General features: G+C 49.3%; 1 protein-coding gene across 1 annotated transcript in view; it reads right to left on the bottom strand.

Moving 5' to 3' along the window:
* The window catches only part of TAB1 (TGF-beta activated kinase 1 (MAP3K7) binding protein 1), a gene marked incomplete at its 5' end in the record, with an annotated part of 24,787 nt that extends 5,207 nt beyond the window's left edge, over nucleotides 1–19,580 (bottom strand). Inside the window, 8 exons of the mRNA XM_079714906.1 lie at nucleotides 1,032–1,041; nucleotides 1,566–1,677; nucleotides 2,301–2,414; nucleotides 3,381–3,519; nucleotides 4,018–4,104; nucleotides 5,206–5,359; nucleotides 5,733–5,869; nucleotides 19,548–19,580. Coding sequence (XP_079571032.1) covers nucleotides 1,032–1,041; nucleotides 1,566–1,677; nucleotides 2,301–2,414; nucleotides 3,381–3,519; nucleotides 4,018–4,104; nucleotides 5,206–5,359; nucleotides 5,733–5,869; nucleotides 19,548–19,580 — 786 coding nt within the window. The remainder of the gene's footprint in view (nucleotides 1–1,031; nucleotides 1,042–1,565; nucleotides 1,678–2,300; nucleotides 2,415–3,380; nucleotides 3,520–4,017; nucleotides 4,105–5,205; nucleotides 5,360–5,732; nucleotides 5,870–19,547) is intronic.
* Between the last annotated feature and the right edge of the window lie 4,934 nt (nucleotides 19,581–24,514).

The raw sequence follows: 24,514 nt of genomic DNA, 5'->3' as shown, positions 1-24,514 counted from the left end.
CACAGAGCTGTGGGGTGGCAGGGGGAGGGTGGGACAGCCAGAGGGATGGGTTCTCTTTTAAAAGCCCACTCCTCTTGGGCTCCTCCAAGCTGACCCAGGCCCCACATACACTCTAGCTGCAGAGGGACAATGAACTGACGCACCATCAGAGCTGGTCAATGTCAGGAAGCTCCAACATGCACACATGCACACAGGGCAAGGATAAGAAGATGTTCCTGGCAACAGGATTTGAAAGAGTGAGTCTGGCAACATCCTGAAGGTTGGTCCATCAGTAGGGGCGGGTTAGGTGAGTGCTGACAGCTACACACTGGAATCCTAGCAACTGTTACCAAGAATGCTGCCAGCCTAAATTGTAGGTGTGCAGGAATGGAGGAGTGGGTGCCTAGACTGAAAAAAGTGAGGTGCACAACACTGGGCGAGGAATGCTAGCATTTGTGGGTGTTTTGAAAAAGCAACTTGCTCCCTCCCCACCCCCAATAAGCACGCGCCATGCACAGTGCATGCGGCGCGCACACACATGCGCACATGTACACAGAAACTCCAGGGCAGGATACCTCAGAAACTAGCAGCTTCTGAGGAAGGAGTCTGGGCTTGGGGTGGGAGGAAGATTCCCTTTTCGCTGCATAGCCTGGGCACTGTTTGAATTGTTTTAAACCACAGATGGACCTTTCCATAAAGCAAACGAACCCTTGTGCGGGTAAGGAGCTGTAACACCTGTTTTCTAAGACACAAGATGGGCCTCTCTCTCTCTCTCTCTCTCTCTCTCTCTCTCTCTCTCTCTCTCTCACTCACACACACACACACACACACACACACACACACACACACACACACACACACACACACACACACACACACACACACACACACACACACACACACACACACACGGTGTTCTCGCATAGAGGGTCACCGTAGTTCAGGACATGAGCTCTGAAGTCAGCCTGCCTGGGTTCAAGTCTTGCCTAAGCCCACTATTAGCCCTGAGACCAGGCAGGCTACCTAATGTCTGCATGTGTCAGTTTCCTCACACGAAAATACCTTTGGGGCAATAACAGCACCCACTTCATAGGGCCTGAGGACTGAATAAGAGAATGGATGTAAAAAACTGTGCATGGGCTTGGATGAAGGCTCCCATTATTATCATCGTCTGTTTGCTATGAGCAGTGGGTGGCATCCAGAAGGGACAACCCATCTGGCAGCCCCGCCCTGGCCCCAGTCATGACAATACTGACCAACAGGCCTTCGGTCTGTCTCTATCCACATCAGGCAACTCATGCCAACTCTGGCCTCTCCTGCCAGGCCCTGTGGCACTGGTTGCTGCCCTTGGCTTTGGCCCAGCTGACCACCTAACCCCTTGCCAGCCTAGCTCTACAGGACCCCAACTCCTGGCCTGCTGCCTGCTGGATCCAGGGCCTGCCCCACACCAACCTCTCCGGGAGAACGAAAGAATCTCCTTGGGCTCCAAACTACCTCAATTGTATCTTTTGTCCCGAGAGCCTAAAATCTGCATCTGCCCCAGGCCTCTGGTCTTACAAATGGGGGCAGCTGGGCCAGCCCCTCACCTGAGCAGGTCGATGTCAGTGTAGCCGTATTTGACCTTGTAGTCCCCAATGCGCCTGGTGCTCTCCTGCCCACAGATGACCCCCACTTGCTTGATCTTTCCTGCATCCAAACCTACCAGAGGAAGAACAACACGACAACCTCAGTTTGTTCAAAAAGAAGAACCAAAAGAAGGGGATACAGACATATCCACAAAAACAAGGCACTGAACAGGAAGTGAAATCATAGCAGGCACCTTGGAGGGCAGTTAGCCCAAAGTCCCCCAGTGTCCTCAGCCCCCATCCCCAGCAGAACACCCGTGGCTCAGAGTCCTCCCCTACGGGACAGCAGATCCAGCACCGCCCAGCTCAGCTCCCTCTGCAGCCTGGGCTCACAGGGAAGGGAGGGGGTGGCCATGGCAGCAGCTGGAGCCCCAGGACTTCTTTGGCCTCTCAGTCTCCACCAATAACAGTGCATACCAGAGACTCCTGGAAGCGTTTCACATGTAATAACTCTTTCAATCCTCACAACACCCTGAGGTTAAGTGTTACTATTATCCTCATTACACAGAAGGGGAAACTGAGGCACAGAAAACTTAAGTAAGTTCCAAAATCACCAACTAGTAAGTGGAAGGGCTGGGATTCAACCCCAAGCAGGCTGGTCCCAAGCCCAAGGTCACAGCCCGTCCACTTCATGCCTCTCTCTACATGGCCAACAGAAGGCACAGGGTGAGCCACCAGGCCCCACCCCCCACTCACCCAGCTGTGAGAGCCGGAAGAGCTCATCCTCATTCTCTGTGGTGTGGTCCACGTTCAGCTGTGTCACCTGAAGACCATCCACCGTGGATTTGCATAAAAGTGCACGGTTCGTACCTGCAGAAGAATTTGAGCAGCTGAGCAAAGACTGAGAGCACAGCGAAGAACGGGACACGTTGAGAAAAGAGAGAAATGGCAAGCATCTCACACGTGGAAATCCTTGAAATGAGCAAAGAAAATAGGCTCAGACCACTGGAGCCAGTCACCAGTCAGGGAGAGGTGATAATATTAAGGAATTAGGTTAAACTTTTCCAGTGACATCCGAGGACAATTACGATTAGGATTTTAATAAGAGACCTTTTCTCTAAGGAGCCACACTGCAATATTTACAGATAGCACAACACAATGTCTGGGTTTGCTTAACAACAATGCGGGGACAGAGGGCTGTAGATGAAGTGAGGCTGGCCGGGGGAGGATGCTGGGGCTGGGGGCTGGGTGCACAGCAGTTCATTAAATGCTCTTCACTCTGCTGTTTATTATAGTTTTGAATTTTTTCCACAACGAAATCTTAAGGAAAGGAGGAAGAGAAGCGGGACCGTATCGGTGGGGTCTCTCCAGAGCCCCTGCAGTAAACTGCACCCTGAGGGCACCGCCTTCTCGGGCTCCCACACGGCCCTTCTTCACCTACTAATCCAAACGCCCCTGTGACCTCTCACCCTCCAGCCCACACTCAGCCCATCCTGCCGCCCTTCATGCCAAGTGGGTCTTCCACAGCCGGGCAACCTCTTCCAGACAAGGAAGCCACTGAGGTAGCCCAGAGAGGGGACACAACTCCCCAAGGCCAAAGGCCAGTTAGGGGCACGGGGGGGCTCAAGCCGGGACACCAGCCTCTCAGCAGGTATTTCAAATGCCCCGGGCTGGGACTGAGACGTCCTATGGAGTTAACGGGAAACACTTAGTGGTCTCAGGACGCTCGAGGTGGAGGTCTTCTGTGTCTGGGAAGCAGACCACCCAAAGGACACACGGATCCCGAGGCTGACCTTCTCCCCTGCTCTCTCGCCTTGGGACAGGCAGGTGGCTCACCGACATTGGCGACATAGAGCCTGTTGTTGAGAAGGACCGCCACCACGGCCATGGCTCCTCCTGAAATCTCCTTCTCCAACGTCTTGAGTCTTTCGAGGATCTTCTGATACTGAGGAGGCAGCTGGTGCTGAGGGGCGCCCTAGAAGCCATCATCGGCGGTCAGAGCAGGCCAGGGCCTTGGAGAGCATCTCACCAACCTCCCCTCCCTTAAAGACAGAGCATCTGAGGCCCGGCTGGGAAGGAAGCTGGCTGCAGCTCCAGGACAGGCTTCTTTCAGGAAAGCCAGGCGTGACCTAACTCGTCCCGTCGGCCCTGAAGGTACCTGCGCATGACGTGAGCAGGCAGGTGACGAGGTCTGGACAGATTCGGGCCGAGGACCGACCTGGAAGGAGCTTCTCTCACACCCTAGGTCCACCCCAAATGGAGTCGCAGAGTATGGCTGCTCATAGCCAGCCAAGGAGGGCCCTAGGAGGGCAGACCCGTTGCCACCCGCATCCCATCAGAAACTGTCCCCTAACGCCTGCCGCTCTGGCCCGGTTGTATCAATGGCCTGGGAGGGACGTGGCAGATGAGTCCTTGCTCCTAGCAAAGCTGGACCTTGATCTGCTTCTCCTGGGGCGCAGGCTGGGGACGTTACCTCAGGCAGCTGGGACTGGAGGCTCGCCTTCTCTGCCAATGCATCATCGATGGACTCTAGGAAGCTCCTCTCCACCACATCGAAGGCCTGGAGGCAGAGGACAAGGAGGCAAAGGCCAGTTCAAACACCACTGTCATCTGATGCTGAAATGCTATTAACAGCAACAAGCTGTATCAGCTGCAGGCTACCACGCGCTGGGGCCTCACACAGCACCGCCAGGCACTGCTGCTCCTGCAGAGCAAGGTCTGATAAAGGTGGCCCCGTGGGGCTGGTGCCTTCCAGGTGGCAGTGCAGAGCGACCAGAGACGCGGGACGCGGCACAGAGGTGGGGCGCACAGGTTCGGAGTCAGGCTGCCTGAGGGTGACAACCAGTTCTGCACCTGCCGGCCAGGCAGCGCAGCCTCCTCACGGATCGACAAAACAGAGGAAGTGCTGTTCTGAGCGTGACTGAGGGTGTCCTCCCTGAGCACCCAGCACCCGGCTCAGACTAAGTCCAGGTCAGTGACAGCTAGTGTCATTGCCACATCCTGAAGGCCCCTCAACACAGCTCATGCTGCCACCTTTCCCAAGGGCACCAGCTGAGAATCACTGGCACTGGGCCTCAGGTGCCAAGGCAGGAAAATGGCTGGGAACGCTGTTTTCGAGGAAGAGGAATCCACACTTCTCATCTAAAGCTAAGTGCCCCTGGACTTGCTTCCAAAAGGCAAAAGGCGATGCCAGGAGGAAAAACTCCAGAACAGCAGCAAGCAGAAACGCAGAAGTGGCAAACAAGTACGAGCCAACCAGGAGCGAGGAGGCGGGGCCTGGGGAGCCCCCATTGACCAGCGGCTGAGTGCCTAAGCCACACGGAGGGAGAGGGTCACCCTCAATGACCTTGTTTCTACCAGGGCTCAGCAGCTGCCACCATACCCCACGTCCAAGGCAATGTCCATAATCCCCTTCCCCAGGGGCATCTCGTCCAGAGCCAACCCTGCCAGGCGTGGGGAAGGACTGCTGCTGGCTGCCCGGCCCTGCACCCGGGAAGTGGGGTGCCCCTGCTGCTGGGAGAGGCTCCCAGAGCTGGTTCTTCTGCAGAGGCAAGGAGCCAGCGAGGTCTTCAGACCAGCCCTGGGCTAACCACACGCTCTGCAGTCGCAGGGCCGAGGCCCAGGGAACTCAGCCACGGCCAGCCAGCCTGAGCCCCAGTACCTGCAGCAGGACCCGCCGCACGTCGGCCTCAGTGTGCTCGGCGCTGAGCTGGCCCAGCAGGAGCTCCGCGGACAGCCGCTGGGCCACGAAGTTGGTTACCCGGTTGCCATCGTAGCCGTTGAAGACCCCGTACAGGAAGCAGTTGTTCTCACTCCTGACAGAGGGAGAGGGCAGGAGGTGGCCTGAGACCAGGGGCTCACAGAAGAGTGATGCCAGCTCCAGAGTGAGGGGGAGGAGGGAAAGGCATTGGGGAGACAAAAGACACAGCAGCTGTGGCTTCAGGTGCCCACGTGGGTCCCCCATTTTGACCATCATTGCACTCTGGCCATCACTTTCTAGGATACCCCTGCCCCCTGTAGCAGGCCTTCAGCTGGTCTGAGGTCTAGATGTGGAAGGGACAGCAGCAGACACCACCTCCCGTGGGCCATATCGTACTAGGAAGCCCCACGGAAAACAGCTGCAAAACTGCTTTCTCTTGCTTGCAAACCTACTTCTGGTGCCCAGGAAAGCACTGCCAGCACCCTCACCTGAACTTGAGCCAGTTGTCCTCTGGTGGGTGGCTCTCAGTGCCCTTGCCATCAGCAGAGTAGCTGCGGTTGGAGGCTGAGCCAACTCCAGAGAGGTGGCAGAGCGGCAGGTCATCCGTCCAGCTTGGCTGCTGCTCCTGGGAAGGACACCAGGAAACCAAGACGCATTACCTTCTCGCCCTGGGCAGACCCCACCTCATCTTCTTTTTCTTCCCCAACAAAAACCTAGCAGGCCCGGAGCCCCACCCAGAGGGTTCCACTTCCTCCTGGAAAACAATGATGCGTGTATGAACAAACACCTGCAGAAGGGTTTGCGTGGTTTATGGCTAATCCACAAACTTCCCCAGGAAACCTGAAAAAGACTAGAGTTCCCACATGCAAGGCTCAGCAGTGATCTCCAGGAGTGCGCTACGCTGTGGAGCATGAGTGAAAACACACATACACAAGTGAAGCAAACTCCTCGTATAAAAACCCTTTGGTGGTCCCCACCTTGCACTGCAATGGCTCCGACTCCAATCCCTTGGGCACTGGTTAAAACCGCAGATTTCCAGGCCCCTCCCACAGAATGTCTGATCCTGGCGGGGCTCAGGATATATGCAGTGTAGACAGCTCCTCCCAGGTGACTGATTCAAGCAACCCAGATCCACACCTAGAGAAAGTGACTTAGAAGCTCAGCCTCAGTCACTCTTCCTGGCACTGGGGTCTCCACGCCCTGGTCCCCACTCCACCCTGGTGTCCTCTCCCATCTGCCCCCCTGCCATATGCTTCTCCACTAGGACCAAATGCTTGCAGTACCCTGTCCACATCCCGCTCTTTCCCTCTGCGTAAAACATCCTCCTTGTCCTTGTCTAATAATTCTCCATGTCCTTCGGGACTCTGGCTCGGGAGTCACCGCCTCCAGGAAGTCTTCCTTCAGGAAGGCCCTCCCCAGGCTTGGTTGCCAGCCCTCTTGCGTATCCCTACTACACTTGGCCCCCCACTTTTGCCTGTGTCTGACCCCCATTCTACCCCATGGATCTCAAAGCAAGCTGTTCAGTATAACCACGACAGAGCTTTAAACACAAACACACGCACATATACACAGAGCTGTCTAGGAGGCGGCCCAAACACAGACTCTGAATTTCCTAAATCTCCTTGGGCGGGGCACTCTGAGCACCTGCATTTTCTAAGCCCCAGAATCGACCCGGACACAAGGCGCAGGTGTGATCCACTAACTCTCACTGAAAGCCTCCCCTACACCCAGCCCCCACTTGAGAGCCCTGCCTGGTTCGCAAAGGCATTCCCGTGCCCACCAAGCTGAACTAGAGCAACCTAAAACTGGGAAAATCAAAGTTCAACTGCAAGGAGAGTAAAATTTGGATTGAAAGCTTTATTGAAAATTAAACAAGCACGAATACTGTGCACAACTTCTTACAAGTTAGCAGTAACAGACTTCAAAAAAGGATGTGAAAGCTACTTCAACAGGCTTTTGCAATCAGATATGTAAAAAAGCCTGTGGTTAGCTTCCGTGGCAAATTTCATCTTTTGTTTATTTACATACTGACAGGGAGTGACTTTATAGCTTTTTTATTTTTTATTTTCATTTCAATTGCTTTTATGCTGCATTTATTCCAGCGCTTTAGTTTTGTGCTTTGCACCCTGGAGCAACTTCAGCAGGGTGTGGGAGTTTGTTTTTATTTTTAAATTAGCATATAGTAAAACTGCCTTTCTGGTGGGCAGGTCTATGAATTTTAACACTCGTAGAGATTTGTGTAACTACCACCACAATAAAGATACAGAACAGCCCATCTTCCCCAAACACGCCCTCATGCTGCCCCTTTGAAGCCACACCCTCCCCTAACTCCTGGCAACCAGTGACCTGTGCCCCATCACTCTACAGTCTTTTCAAGAATGCCATAAATCAAATTATGCAATGCATACCCTTTTTCTTCCTCTTTTTATTGTGGTTAACACATGTAACATAAACTTTATCATCTAAACCATTTTTCAAGCCATCTTTAAGTGTACATTTTACTGGTATTAAATATATTCATAATGTTGTGCAGCCATCACCACCATCCATCCCCATAACTCTTTTCATCTTGTAAAACTGAAACTCTATACCCATTAAACAAAAACTCCCCGTTCTCCCTTCCCTCCAGCCCCTGGCAACCACCATTGTACTCTATGTCTTTAAGTACATAACCTTTTGAGACTGGCTTCTCTCACTCAGCATTATGCCTTTGAGATTCATCCAAGCTGGTGTGTGCATCAACAGTTGGTCCCTTTTTATTGTAGAGCAGTATTCCATCATATGGATGTAGTACGGTTTATCCATTCATCCCCTGAAGGGCATTTGGGCTGTTTCCAGTTTTTTTTTTTTTTTTGGCGGTACGCAGGCCTCTCACTGCTGTGGCCTCTCCCGTTGCGGAGCACAGGCTCCGGACGCGCAGGCTCAGTGGCCATGGCTCACGGGCCCAGCCGCTCCGCGGCATGGGGGATCCTCCCGGACCGGGACACGAACCCGTGTCCCCTGCATCGGCAGGCGGACTCTCAACCACTGCGCCACCAGGGAAGCCCGTTTCCAGTTTTTGGCAATTATGAAGAGAGCTGTTATAAACACTCATGGGCAGGTTTCTGTGTGAACATGACTTTTCATATCTCTAGGGTAAATACCTAGGAGTGAGACTGCTGTTTAACTTTATAAGAAACTGCCAAACTGCTTTCCACAGTGGTGCACCATGTGCATCCCACAGGTAATGAATGCACAACAGTTCTTGCTGCTCCACATCCTCATCACATGGTATTTGTTTTTTTAGACATTCTAAGAAGTGTATAATGATATCTCATCACAGCTTTAATTTGCATTTCCCTAATGGCTAATAATGATGTTGAGCATCTTCTCATGTGCCTATTTGCCATTCATATATCTTCTTTGGTGAAGTGTCTCTTTAAGTCTCATACCTATGTTTTAATTGTGTTGTTTGTTTTCTTAACTACTGAATTTTGAGAGTCCTTCATATATTTTGGATAAAAGTCTTTTCTTGCATATGTGATTTGCAAATATTTTTCCCAGTCTCTACCTGCTATTTCATTCACTTACCAGTGAGTGTCTTTTGTAAAGCAAAAGTTTTTAGTTGTGATGAAATCCTTCTTTAAAAAATATTTATTTATTTTTCTTATTTTTTCAGCTGCGTTGGGTCTTAGTTGCAGCACACAGGATCTTTGTTAAGGCATGTGGGATCTTTCGTTACAGTGAGCCGTCTCTGCATTGCAGTGCTCAGGCTTCTCTCTAGCTGTGGCGCACGGGCTCCAGAGCACGGGGGCTCTGTAGTTTGCAGCACGCGGGCTCTCTCACTGAGGCACGGGAGCTCAATAGTTGTGGCCCCTGATGAAATCCATTTAATCATTTTTTTTCTTTCATGGTTCATGCTTTTGATGTCATGTCTAAGAACTCTTTGCCCAGTCCCAGGTCAAGATGTCTTCTGTTTTCTTCTAGAAGTGTTATAGGGACTTCCCTGGTGGTCCAGTGGTCAAGACGCCATGCTCCCAATGCAGGGGGCCCAGGATTGATCCCTGGTCAGGAAATTAGATCCCACATGCATGCTGCAACTAAGGGCCTGCATGTCTCAACTAAAGGATCCCTCATGCCACAACTAAGACCTGGCACAGTCAAATAAATAAATTTAAAAATAAATAAATAAAAAATAAAAGTGTTATAGTTTTACATTTAGACCTGTGATCCATTTTGAGTTAATTTCTATATAAGGCAGGAGATTTAGGTAAATTTTTTTTTTTTTTTTGGCAAATGGATGTCCAATTTTTCCAATACTATTTGTTGAAAAGACCATCCTTTCTCTGGACTTCCCTGGTGGCACTGTGGTTAAGAATCCACCTGCCAAAAAAAAAAAAAAAAAAGAATCCGCCTGCCAATGCAGGGGACACACGTTCAAGCCCTGGTCTGGGAAGATCCCACATGCCGCAGAGCAGCTAAGCCTGTGCACCACAACTACTGAGCCTGTGCTCTAGAGTCCATGCGCCACAACTACTGAAGCCTACAGCCTGTGCTCCGCAACAAGAGAAGCCACCGCAGTGAGAAGCCCGTGCACCGCAATGAAGAGCAGCGCCCCCAGTCGCCGCAACTAGAGAAAGCCCACGCGAGCAACAAAGACCCAACGCAGCCAAAAGTAAATTTAAAAAAAAAAGAGTATTTTAAATACTTCTGGTTACTTGAAAAAAAAGACTATCCTTTCTCCGTTTAATTACCTTTTGCACCTTTGTCAACAATTAACTGGCCATACACGTATGGGTCTATTTCTTGACTCTATTCTATTCCATTGATCTATGTGTCTATCCTTCCACCAACTCAAAGCTCTTGATGACCATAGCTTTATTAACCTGTATTTAAAATCTACATTATAGGGCTTCCCTGGTGGCGCAGTGGTTGAGAGTCCGCCTGCCGATGCAGGGGACACGGGTTCGTGCCCCGGTCCGGGAAGATCCCCCATGCCGCGGAGCAGCTGGGCCCGTGAGCCATGGCCGCTGAGCCTGCTCGTCCGGAGCGCTCCGCAACGGGAGAGGCCACAACAGTGAGATGCCCGCGTACCACACACACACAAAAAAACTGTTTTGGCTATTCTAGTTCCTTTACCTTTCCATATAAATTTTAGAATCAGCTTGTATTTACAAGAAAATCCTGCTGGGACTTTGACTGGAATTGTTTCAAATGTATAGATCAATCTGAGGAGATGTGACATGTTCACTATATTGAATCTTGCAATTCATCTAACGGTCTGTCTTTAAAAGTCCTTGTGTCTTCTTTACGGGACTTTAAAAATTCACACAACTTCACCACAAGGGCTAAAAAGCTACCAATGCCTACTAGTAGTCCTTGACGACAGAACATATGACTAAAATCTACTAATGGAAAAGGAACAGCGACGAGAGCTGAAATCCTGCTCAGCTCCCGATGACGCTGAGCATTTAACTCTTTCAGGTCAAGCTACAGGGAAATAAAACAAAACAAAACAAAAAACTGCTTCACAGTAACACAAAATTGTTTCTAGTTTTAACCCTGACCTGTCTCATTTTAAAGCAACAAAAATGTCTCTCTTAACCTAAGTGTGAAATTCAGTCTTTGGAATCCACATATGACATTATGCAGTGAGAGTATATTTGATTAATACATATATTCATTCAACAAATGTTTACTGAACATTTACAACAGGCTGGCATTACTCCAGGTGCTGTGGACACAGTGGAGAAAACAACCGAGGGTCCTGGCTTGAAACTTCCTTTCTAGGGAGAGAGACTTCAAACATGTAATACAATAAATAAACAAGGCACTTTTAGACAAGGAAACGTGCTATGGAGAAAATACATCAGGGTAAGGGGACAGACAGTGGTGGGGAGGGCTCTTTCAGATGAGGTGGTCAGAAGAAGCCTCTCTGGTGACCTCTGAGACAGACCTGAACGATTATGGAGCAGTGGCCATTTCAGAAATTGGGGAAGGAGCCTTCCAGGCAGATGCAAAGACCCTGAGGTAGAAAATAAAATGACTTAGGTTTAAGGAAGTGTGAGGCTGGCGTGGCCTCTGTAGTGAGTAGCAGGGAAAGTGGCTTGCTCCTGCGTTCACACACATGCACGCACGTGTGTGCCCAAGTAAGGACAGTGTAAGGCCTTTTAGGCCACAGAAAGGAGTTCACTGCCAAGGAATTATATTGCAAGGAACAGATATTGCCAATCATCCCCTATGTCTGAGATCTGATTAATATACCTCCATCACCAAGGACCTCATAAAGGTCTCAGGCAACCTCGCAAGTAAATTTCCCAAAGAAACTCCTTTTTCTAGGGTCTGCCTCCTGCCTCTAACCAGGATGAAATTAAGCATAAGATTAAGCAGAGGCACAAAAGCATCTCCCCAACTAGGAGTGTCTCCTGTCCTGAAAAGATGGGCCAAGAAGCCAGTATTCGGCACCCCAAAATGTCCCAGCTGTTTTAAAGCATGGGAGGAGAAGACATTTATACTTTCTAGAATCCTGTTTGTGATTAAAACTGAGATTAAGATGGATTGAACTTGTCCTCTAATATGAGATGAACAATATGAACGTGTCACCCACAATGCAAAACCTGTCATCAATGCTGCAATCACAGTGCTTCCTCTGCCATTATCTAACTCCCACAAGGGACAGAGACAGGCTTCCAGGGACTTAAATCTTTCCAATAAATTCATACTTTCCAGAAAAAAAATAAATACTACCCGAGCAACTTATGGGCCCACTCGGCATTGAGAAATACACTATGAAAAAGACTAGTACATTAGTCTTTCACAAGGAAGGAGACAAACTCAAATGGACGACTGAGGAACTTGCCACATCAGTGTGTCATGGCAGAGGAACAATTCATGTAAAAGCACTTCAAGATGGGAGCTCACGAAGCTGCTCTCAGGAGCGGCTGATGCCACGCTGGCTGCTGCAGCCATGCCCGGCTGACATGAGCATAGCAAGCTCCCCAAACCAGAAAGACTGTGTGTCTGACAGTGGTCAACCTACTTAACAAGCACCTTATTCTTCAGAAAGTATTTAAGCCTAGTGTCTGGATAATTCTACAGGGTTAAGTGCTTTTTCTGAAATTTGATTTTCATAATGTTGAGCTAGTAATATTTTGGAAATGCATTTATTTTAGTAATTGGCAATCAGTGTTTACGTCAGTGGGTAAGGACTCCAGGGCTTAAGGGCAGTGTTTGTCCATTTCTGATAAAAACACTTAAGGAAACAGTAATGGATGGATATTTTCTTAATGTGCCATTATATATATACTTCGGTCAGTCCTAATACCAGCATCTTACTTAGTGGCTAAACACAAAAGGCATTCGCATTAGGATCAGGAACAAAGCAAGGATACCTATAGTCTCCATTACTTAATAATGAACTGGAGGTGTTAGCACATGCAATTAGACAAGAGAAAAGAAGGAGAGCATACGACTTGGAAAAGACGTACAGTTATCTCTATTTGCAGTTGATATGATGGCATTTGGAAACCCTAAAGAATAAATAATAAAACTAACTCAAATGAAATAAATCAGTAAGGTGGCAGGATACAAAATCAACACAAAAAATCAACAGCCTTCATATACTTAAAAGAAAAGATGGGCATCTAGCCTCTACTTACTGTCAACTAAAATAACAAAGTCTTTTTCCTCTGAAGTTCTCTTGAGTCAGTTCCCCAAAACCACACTCCTGTAGAGGAGTTTTTTTTTTTTAGAGGAGTTTTTTAAACTTAAATTTATATCGGTTGGATTATATCTTAATGCTTTCATCTCAGCCATCCAGCCTGTTGACATAGTTTTGGATCTCACCCTTTGACAGATTAACAATCTCACTCAGCTGTCTATCTTGTACAGATAAGGCCTGCTACAGAGTGTTCCAAATGACTTCTAAAAAACTGTGACCAGAACAAAAAGCGTGGGAAGCTAACCCACTTCTGACAGGAGGTGTCTGCACTAAACACAGAAGGGAAGTAACACCTCCGCCAAAGGTTTATGATACTTGAAAAGCCATATGTATTTTTGGAACCTCATATAAAGAGGCTACTGACCCTAGAGGTACAGTCACAGAAACAAGCACATACTTTAAAACAAACCAACTATTTATATATGAACCTTGCTGAGCAAAGTTCTCCTATTTCACACTGACATTCTTTAAACAGTGAGTTTCTAGCCAACTTGCCTTGCTATTTAAGAGAGAAGAAGTAAGAAAAAAATTACCCAAAGAGCATATTAAATAGTATCTATGGTAAAGCAGAGCCTCCCCCTTTCTGTCTTTCCAAGTCCTATCCACCCACAAAAGCCCGGCTCAAATCCCACTGGTGCCAGAGGCCCGTGTTTCCCAAACCTCAACCATCCACTCACCATCTTCAACAAATTATCCATTTCATGTTTTTTCTTTAATCTGCCATTTTTTCTTTTATTCAAATGACTTCATTTTGAATGTAAACTCTTCAGTATTATAAGTGGAAAATCATTATTACCTGCCAAATCTTGATGGTAATAAAAAAGGAAAACAAAACAAGGTTATTAAATTCTAGCTTAACTCATGGGCTGCTGCACTCTGAGCTGAAGCCCTGTTCTCTCTGTTGAAATAAAGGGAGATAAGCAAGAATCAGAAAGGTGTTACATACATACTAGGACCAAACCAAGTTTATCTCCTGATATCATCAGGAAGTTTCAAAGAGAACTAAAGAGCAAATAACCTCCATATGTAAGGATGCGTTTTACATCGGCATACACCTAACCATCTCACTGAATGTGTTCCAGGTTCTGGGAAAATACTGCCCAAGGCCATGGGGCCCCTTCCCTGAGAAATCCATTCCGTGGCCTCACCGTGCATTCTGGGTACCTACTCACTGGCTATTAACTATTTGGCAACTTGTGGCAACTCTCAGGTTATAGCCTGGTATTGTTAATTGGCTACTTTATTTCACCGATTCAAAGACACGTATTTTCAACATTTTTAATATTGCTGAAGTTAGTGTGTTACAAGTTAATTAGCAGGGCACTTTCTTTCTTAGTAGCATATAAAATAATGATGTGTCCTTATAATCCATAGTGTCTTAGACCCAATGACATATGGGCAATTTCTCAGATACTCATGAGTGCTCCTTCAGCGACGGCCCTGCATAGAGTGCAGTCCCCACAGCAGCTCAAACATTCAGTAACAAGCTGCCAGCGAGTTCCAGGAGGTGCTACCCGTGTGGGAGTGGGAGAGTATCTGGTCCTCCCTGATTTCAGCAGTGGCCCTCAAATCATTCTCACCCTGCTGTGGCCGGGTAAGCTTCAATTGTATTCTCCCCCTTCTCTCCACCGCCATCGGGGATTATCCATACCAAGCATTCATTGCTGATTCTATTAAAACCCACCAGACTGCCAACACTCTTGCTTCCTTCCTCCACGTTTCTGAACAGTTTTCGGAAAGGTCATGTATTTTCTACTCACACAAACCACCCACCCCTCCACCCCTGCACACACTGATGCACACTTTCTCCCACGCCCGCAAATGCCAGGCCCACAGCACCAGCAGCAAGCGGTGCTTAGCGCCTGAACATGAGTCGTGAGAAGCTGAGAAAGGGGAGTCTCAGGCTTAGAGCCTCGTAAACACATACAACAGTGAGTATGGCTCACTTAACTCTTTGATGGGTTACAAATTCATTTCTCACAAGAAAGAATCTGTTTCAAAAAGCCTAATTTTAACTTGATTTTCTGAGGGAGATTCCAAAGTTCATATTTTGGTATAAATTTCTCTAGTTATTCAATTGTATTTAACCCATTAAGGGGGTCACACCTTGCACACATATATTTCAGCATTAGCACCTCACGTACACGTGACCATATCACATAAAAATAGTCCATAAGGGCTTCCCTGGTGGCGCAGTGGTTGCGCCAATGCAGGGGACACAGGTTCGAGCCCTGGCCTGGGAAGATCCCACGTGCTGCGGAGCAACTAAGCCTGTGTGCCACAACTACTGAGCCTGTGCTCTAGAGCCCGTGAGCCACAACTACTGAAACCCACACACCTAGAGCCTGTGCTCCGCAACAAAAGAAGCCACCGCAATAAGAAGCCCGCGCACTGCAACGAAGAGTAACCCCTGCTCACCGCAACCAGAGAAAGCCTGAGCGCAGCAACGAAGACCCAACACAGCCAAAAATAAAATAAATTTAATTAATTAATTAATTAATTAAAAAAAAAAAAAAGTAGTCCATAAAAGTCCCCACAGAGACTCATCTCAAACTCCTGGGCAGCAGAAATAGACAAAAGCATGATTCCAAGTTCAGGCCACAGCTTGAATATCTAATTATAGTATGAAAAGGCCGAGTGTTTTTGTGCGAAAGCACCCGGATTCCTTAGAAGCAAAAAGGAAGCTCAGAAAGGGAGAATCATGCCCCCAGGAAGATGGCTCTGGGTGGGGGCAGCAGTTCTTTCTCTCCAAAAAGCCTAAAACACTCTGATGCCTCCTGCCATCTCTATCTTTGAGAATGACCCCCTTTTCCTTCCTCGCTTCCCCGGGACCGACCCCACTCCTGGCCCCCACCTCTTTCACTAGGGTTTCCATCAAAGGTTCTCTATGTTTTCATCACAAATATAGCACTAAAGCATTCTTAAAGGGGCTACTAATAATTGTGGAGCTTACCGTGTGCTGGAGCAGCTGGACCACATTCTGACGGCATATGAGACGGTTGTAGGTGATGGTCTAAAGGATGTTTTTATTTTTTATTTTATTTTTTTTTTGCGGTACGCGGGCCTCTCACTCTTGTGGCCTCTCCCGTTGCGGAGCACAGGCTCCGGACGCGCAGGCTCAGCAGCCATGGCTCACGGGCCCAGCTGCTCTGCGGCATGTGGGATCTTCCCGGACCGGGGCATGAACCCGTGTCCCCTGCATCGGCAGGCGGACTCTCAACCACTGCGCCACCAGGGAAGCCCAGGATGTTTTTATTTTAAGGCTATGTGTTTATTTTAACATACATTAGAAGAAAAATATATGGCTAGGACCTGTGATTTCATAGATATAATTGCTCAGGAAAAATTTGATTTCAAGTTGACTTTTTAAATAATTAAGTAAATAGTAGTTTAGGCAAAATTAAGCTCTTGATTCTCCCCACCCCCAGGGCACGCCTCCTCCAGGGCTCCCCACCTCAGTAAATGGCACCACTGTTGTTCCAACCAAAACCTCGTAGTCCTTCTCGACTCTTCTTCCTCTGTCACACACCTCACACTTGATCCGTCAGCAAACCGTATCAGCTCTTCCCCCCAAACACAGCCAGAACTGGGTCCTTCTCACCACCCCTCTTCCGTCACTCTGACCGAGCCTCTGTCGTCTCACACCTGGGCAACGGGGAGCACCACGCAGCAGGTCCCAAGCTTCCACTCTCGCCGCTCAAACACCTGCCTCTAGACAGAAGGCTCTTTCTCCAGCCACGAACCACATCACTTCACACCCCTACTCAAACCCACCCTAGAGTTTCACATCATACTTAGCACAGAATCCAAAGCTCACATCAGGATCCACAAGGCTCCCTCGGACCTCGGCTTCTACTACTCCCCCAACGTACTCCACTCCAGCCACGCTGGCCTCCCTGACGCTCCCCTAACAGGGGAGCCTGTGCACCCGTTCCCTCACGCAGGAATACTCCCTCCCACATCGCCCACCTCACCTCATCAAACGTTCAACTGTCTTCCCCGACCACTCTGTCTGAAACAGGCCCTTCACCCGCTGTCTGTGAATCCTGCCTATTCTTCCTCACGGCACCCCCTATGTTATATTCTGGATATTATTATATCATATATAATCTGCACTTCTTTCTGTTTCCTATCTCCCTTACTAGAACATAAGCTTCACGAGGGCAGGGTCCCCTGCACCTACACAGTGCCTGCCACATACTGAGTACTCAGTGATGTTTAAGAGAATGAACTGTAGACCTTCATTCACATCAGGACTGAAGGTGGAGCTTCATGGCTGGAGGGTAACCACACCAGGCCAGGAGTGTAACGTGTCCATTTAATACTGACAACACTCCTGGGAGTCCTCTCGGGTGGGGAAACCAAGGTTCAGGGATGTTAAGTGAAAAATCAAGGTTTAGGGATGTCAGTGACTTGCCCAAGGCCATACAGGACCCGTGAGCTGTTTTATCAGGCTGTGAAGGGCCCAAGTTTTTTTGAAGCTACTTCAAAAGCTCATCTTTTCTTCAAAAGTCCTTTTAAGGTACTACACTACCTGGGGAGCAAAGGCAAAACTCCTCAGGATGACATTCCACGAAGCGCTCTGCCATCTTGTCCCTGGCACTCCCTCCCAGCACCATGACAGCAGATCCCCAGCCCCTCCTGCAAGCGTCCACTGACCTGGTCAAATCAGGCCATCTGCAGCCCCTCAACACATTGACACTAGAGTGCCTTACACATCACATTAGTGATACAGGCTCCTTCTCCCACGCAGGACTGCAAATGCAGTGGGGGTGGACACCTGCCTTATTTATCTTCGTATCCCCAGGCCCAGTAACTACAGACCAGCAGCTCTCATAGCCACCTGCTGAATGATGGTGTTTGAGCTACTCTCACCAGATTCAGGACAGTGGAGGGCAGACCAAGCCCAGCACACCGCGTGGACCCTGTGAGCAGAGATGTCTTGATCATCATTAGCGTGGGAGGGGTCTGGTGTGGACATCCCTGCCGTCCCTTTGCCTTTCGTCACAGTGCTATGCGCTTAAAGCTAACCACCCAACTTTAAAAGACTGCACACATTCTGGAGCTAGCAAAGCCCGCCTCTGTCTAACCCGAGGCCCCTGGGCTCCATCACACCGATAAGGGAGGGAAGCTGGCAGCCACTCTCCTCAGCAAGCCACGTCAGCCTACGACAGTTAACCACACAAGCATCTGCCACAATCCACCCAGTATTTCTGGAATATTTACTACACTGGGGACATTTACACAGGGGCCCTGCCCTCCTACAAAGCAGAGGGCCAGGTCTACCTAACCAACTCAAGGATAAGGCCCAACTGCCAGGCAGTAGTAAAATAAAGGGACAGCCAAAGGTGTGGAGGGGAAGAGAGCATTCCCCACTGGGAGAAGCTGGGAATCGCTTTCCTGGAGGAGCAATTTCAAAGGGAGTCTACACAAAGCCTCTCATTAGACTACAGCACTGAAGGCCACCCTTACCCTCTGGTTCCAATGCTTCACGACCCCTTAGGGCAGTAGGGCCAAGATCTGCTGCATTTCTGTAAAGTCAGGGCTGAGCACTGGACCTGGCCTCAAATGCTTTACTCATTATTTTATAAACAATTTATTGAATGCCCGGCACCTAGTGGTGGGAGGTGCTGGTAACGCTATTCAGTGTTACCCTCTCTTCAAGTTCACTTTCCAGTACAGGAGGCAGACAAGTCCACAGGCAAGTACAACAGACTGCCATGTCTGAGGAGGACCCAGGGGACCAGCAACCTGCCCTCAGTCCATGGTGCCAACACGCATGTGCATCTATGTATATGTGTGTCAAAAGGATGCAGGGGCTGGAAGACACCAGTGACAAACCCATGAGGGTCCAGACTGGGGAGAGGTGGGAGGGGGGAGCCTCAAGACAATCCTCCCACTGTCTGCTCTTACCTAACGGATAAGGAAACTGAGGCTGATGGAAGCACAGTGAGTTACAGCCAGGACCAGAACCCAGTCATCCCCTCCGTATAGCCTAGAGGTTAAGAGGGTTTCTGGAATCAGAATTCCTGATTTTAATCCTGCCTCTGCCACTTACCAGCTGTGTGGCCTTTGGCAAATGACCACCTCTCTTTGCCTCAGTTTCCTCATCTGTAAAACAGGAAGAATTACAGTACTTGTCTCACGGGGCTGTTATGAAAAATTAAACTTAGAAATGTAAAGCTACTGGCACAAAGCCTGGGATACAGTAAGCGATACACAACTGGCTGCTGCTGCTGCTGCTATGATTATTATTATCGCACGACCCGCCCAGGGCCCGGGGTAGGCTCGCTACCCCGGCTCTCTCGGCGGCCGCGCGCCACTGTTCCTGCAGGCTCCAGAACGCTCCCACCCTCCACGCGCCCTTGACGCTCGCGGCCGCTGGACCGCGAATCCGAGCCCCCGACGGCCCGGCCGGCAACGCGCACGCGCGGGCCTTGCGGGGCCGCACGCACCCGGGGTCGGGAATGAGGGGGGGGAGGACGGCGGCCACACCCCGCCAGGGACGGGGAGGCGACTAAAGGCGGAGAAGGAGCCGCGCTTGCACCCGACAGGTCCCCCCGGGATCCCAACCCCCAGCCCGAAGAGCGAGTGGGTTCCTCACACTCTGCAGCAGGCTCCTCCTCTGCGCCGCCATCTTGGAGGGACCCCCGCGAGCGCGCCCTCCTCCCGGCAGAGCAGGCGAGAAAGGCGGCTAGAGCGGCCCAAAGCCGGCCAGGAGGACCGCGCTGCCAGGGAGCTTGCGACCAGCGCCACCCTACGGCCGAAGTAGGATGAGGCCGTAGGGAAGCGAGCGCGCAGGCACGCTCTTCCACTCTTTCTCCCGTAAGAGATAAAGGGAAGGACGGCTTCCTCATGTGGTAGCCTCTCTTCATCTTTATTTACAGAACTTTCTTCAGGATCCCTTTCAGGTGGGGCTCCTAAGACCCTGGAGTAGGGTACTTTATGAGCACTATGGGGGCGGGAGAGGGCGAATTATTCATTCACTCAATAAATATTCATTGGGTGACTGTGCCTGGCCCTTTGGTGTGAAGCAGCAAGTAAGACAGGCCCTCCAAAAGCTAACATGTTAATTGGGGAGGACAACATTTACATACGTAAGTCATTTCGAATGGTGCTGCTTACTGGGAAGGGAGTTTATGGATGTGGCAGGCGTGGCAGTGTGGCAGGTAACTGATGACAAGGAAGGGCTGGGGGGGGGACAGCTAGTGCACAAGGCACGAGGAAAGGAAGCGGGTGGGTTCAGGAAGCATGGGTGTCACCGAAGGCCGCTGTGGCTGGAACAGAGATGGAGGGGGAGTGAGGTGAAGGGGGTAGGGAGCAGGCTCTGACCTTGCTAGCCCCAGGCAGGAGTTGGGCTATTTGTCTGGAGGACAAAGGAAAGTTGTTGACTTCTGAGCAAGCCATTGACATGACCCTGTTGGTAGAAAGATCCCTTTGACTACTGTGTACAAAATTGGTGTTTAGAAGAGGATTGGCGTGGAGACAGAAAGACCAATTAGGAGACTGTTGTACCGGATCCAGGCAACAGTCCCTAGAGTGGTTTGTGTCAGCTGATGGCGGTGAACTTTATTTAGGAGATGAAATCGTCAGGGTTTGACCATGGATTGCTTGTGGGTGATGATGGGAAGAGATGTGTCAAAGATTCTCCCAGATTTCTGGCAAGAACAACTAGGTGTGAGGAGAGGGAGAATGTTCATTTTCGACCTGTTGGGGTTTTTTTGGGTGCGCAGCGTGGCTTGTGGGATCTTAGTTGCCCGACCAGGGATTGAACCCCGGCCCTCGGCAGTGAAAGCGCAGAGTCCTAACCACTGGACCGCCAGGGAATTCCCTGGATATGTTGAGTATGAGTTGCTTTTGAGACATGCAAGAAAAGTCAGATCATTCCTTAGAGAAGACTAGAGCTCAGAGCAGCAGGTTAGTAAGCAAAGCCAACAGAGAGGGAGCAGCTGGAGAGGCAGGGGGAGCAGAGGTGGCACAGAACCCAAGATGAGGAGGGCATGGGCAGCAACATGACATGCTTTTGAGAGATCCATTTAGAAGGTAACCGAAGACAGCCTGTTAGATTTAGCCATCCGGAGGCCCTTGGCCCAGGCAATTCAGATGGAATGGTAGGACAGAAACCCAGATGCAGTGAGTTGAGGAATGGCTGGGAAATGGAGACACAAAGACCTTGAGAATAGGTGGTTCTTCCTGGTTGGTGGGAGGGAACATGGGTTTGAGAAGAGTTTTTTCTCTTAGGTTGGGAGAAACTTGAGCCTATTTAAATGCTGAAGGAAAGGCTTAATAGAGAAGAGCTGATATTCAGAAGAGGGAAGAGGGAGGCAGTCTAGGACGGGGATGGTGATTCACCATCTTGCTGTCCTACCAGCACAGCTCCACATGGCCCAAGATGACTGCTTGAGCTCCAGTCATTTAGTCTGAGTTCATCCAGCAGGAAGGAAAGAGAAAGGTAGGAAGATGACATTTGCTTCCTCCTTTTTTTTTTTTTTTTTCCAAATCAACATTTACTTGCAAGCAATCTCCCTTCCCTTTTAAGGAGACTTCAGAGGTTTCTCATGATGCTTCTCCTTACATCTGAATGGCTGTAACCTAGCCCCATGGCCATATCTCACTGAAAGGGAGGTCAGGAAATGAAGGCTTTGGACTGAGCTACAAAGTGACCAACTACAGTTTCTGTTACTGAAAAAGGATTGGGAAATGGATACCAGGAGCTTATGTGCAGTCTCTGCCATGAAGGGGGTTGCTGAGGCCTGGTGGTTTGTCTGTTGAGGAAGAGTCTGGAAAGAATTAAGATTTGGAGTCCAGCCCACTCCATTCTAATTCTGGCTCCATATCCTGTCGCCTGTGTGACCTTGAACAAGCCACCTGCCCTCTCTGAGCCTCAGTATCCTCCTCTGTAGAATGAGAGTGATAATCTACCTGACAGAATGACTGCAAGGATTAAATGAGATGCCATGGGAAGACCTGACCTGTGGTAGGTGTTGATGTTTATTACATTCAGAGTAAACTTTAATTTTTTAAAAGAGAATAAACACGCATTGAGCACCTAGTGGATGCCAGGAACTTGTTGGATGTTTTTTCATCATACACTTATTTACTTCTCACTCCAACCTGGTGAGATAGGTATTGTAATCATCCTAATTTATAAAGCAAGAAACTCCAATTCAGCAAGTCATCCAACATAGAAATGTCAGGATTTTGAACTCAGGTCTTCTGACTCTGCGATGTTGTGATATAATAAGAAATGTATTTTCGTCTTCGTCCCAGTTCCTAGCGCAGAGCTTCTGAAAGGGTTTTGAAATTTCCTGACAGAGGTGATAGGAGCATCTTTTGTTTTTCATAACAAGCAGCTTTCCACTGTACTGGAGTTTGCGGTTAACGAATGACTGGTGTCTGGAGGCCCCTAGATAACTTCAGGTTGGGGGTTAATCGCAGAGGGACCAACCTTGTGATTAGAGGATTGGAACTTTGTCCCCTCCCTCCCCTGAGGGGAGAGGGGCTGGAAATTGAGTTAATCACCAGTGGCCAGTGATTTCATCAATCATGCCTATGTAATGGAACCTCCATAAAAACCCTAAACGAAGGGGTTTGGAGAGCTTCTGGGTTGTGAGTACATCCACTTCCTGGGAGCGTGGTACACCCCAAACTCCATGGGGACAGAAACTCTGTTCTCTGTGGACCCTACCAGATCTTACCCTATGTGCCTCTTCATGTAGCTGTTTGTATCCTTTGTAATAAACCGGCAGAAGTAAGGTGTTTCCCTGAGTTATGTGAGCTGTTATAGCAAATTATGAAAGGTGAGGAGGGGGTGGAGGGAATCCCTGATTTGTAGCCAAATTGTACAGAAATGTGGGTAACCTGAGGACCCTCTACTTGCAAATGAAGAGGGGGACGGTCTTGTGTACTCGACCCGTAACCTGTGGGGTCTGCACTGACTCCAGGTACTTAGTATTAGAATGAATTAAGTTACAGGGCGCCCCACTGGTGTCTGCAGAGAACTGGAGAATTGCTGGCTGGGGGAACCACACACTTGGTGTCAGAAGTGTCCTGCTGGGACTTCCCTGGTGGCACAGTGGTTAAGAATCCGCCTGCCAATGCAGGGGACCAGGGTTTGAGCCCTGGTCCGGGAAGATCCCACATGCCGCAGAGCAACTAAGCCCGTGTGCCACAGCTACTGAGCCCGCGTACCACAGCTACTGAAGCCTGTGTGCCTAGAGCCCATGCTCTGCAACAAGAGAAGCCACCGCAATGAGAAGTGCGCGCACCGCAATGAAGAGTAGCTCCTGCTTGCCACAACTAGAGAAAGCCTGCGCGCAGCAAGGAAGACCCAACGCAGCCATAAATAAATAGATAAATAAATAAAATTAAAAAGAAAAAGTGTCCTGCTATTGTGGGTAGAAATACATTAGTAGGAGACACCAAGGCCTTTCCTGGCAACCAGTGAAGTAAGCAGACCCGCCTAGGCCCTTCCCAGCTAAGCCTCTGCATAACTTCTTCAAGTTTCTCAGACAACCACATGTTTCCTGCCTCCGTCTTTGTCCCTGTTGTTCCCACACTTGCCTGCCCTGTGAACTTCTGCTCCATCTCCAAGGCCCTTAGCAAATGAAAGCCCTTGACATTTTTCTTGATCCTGTAGGGGAGGAAAAATTTCCCTCTGCCCTTCTAGGTTCTCTTTGGCTGGTCTAATATAATTAAATTGGCATAAGACAGATCAACAGGAGAAAAACAATCAAATTTAATTTCAAACGTACAGGAGCCCCAAACATACGAAGCTCAAAGAAGTGACTAAAGCAGGCAGCTTTTATACCTTGTAGGCAAAGAAACAATTACTTGTGAAGATTTGACAAAACGGAAGCCTTTTTGCTTGTGGTAGCAAATTAATGAAGAAGTAACAAAGTTTGTTTATACAGCCTTCTTGGCCTTGAGACCTTGAATTTGCTGTCTCTGGTGATAAGGATGCCTCCTCTCTTCCTGGTAGAGGGTATCTTCACATGGGAGATTTATTTCCTGCTTTTTCAGGGGGACAAAGGAGGGTAAGCATGTTCTCGCACTAGCTGTTTCCCAATAAACTTTAATTCAGAATAATCAATATGCCAGAGTGGCATGTTTGGGGGTGGCCTGCCCTGAACCCCATCAATTCCCTCACCAAGAATCACTCCCTCAGTCATTTTTTGATCATTTAAAACCACAGGGCTTCCCTGGTGGCGCAGTGGTTGAGAGTCCGCCCGCCGATGCAGGGGACGCGGGTTTGTGCCCCGGTCCGGGAAGATCCCACATGCCGCGGAGCGGCTGGGCCCATGAGCGTTGGCCGCTGGGCCTGCGCGTCTGGAGCCTGTGCTCCGCAACGGGAGAGGCCACAACAGTGAGAGGCCCGTGTACCGCAAAACAAAACAAAAAAAACCGCACAGTTATTGTTTGGAGTGACCTTTCCGAAGACAGGAACTATGGCAGTTCAGCTCTGGGTCTCCTCGTAGGTCCTGGGGAAGCTGCTCAGTGACCGTGTGTGGCATCAAATTGATTGAAGAGTCAGAGATGAATGGATACATTGGTAGATGAGGCAAGTGGGGG

Source organism: Hyperoodon ampullatus (genome assembly GCF_949752795.1).
Source record: "Hyperoodon ampullatus genome assembly, chromosome: 11".
Taxonomy (NCBI): domain Eukaryota; kingdom Metazoa; phylum Chordata; class Mammalia; order Artiodactyla; family Ziphiidae; genus Hyperoodon; species Hyperoodon ampullatus.
This window is presented reverse-complemented; position numbering and strand designations above follow the sequence as displayed.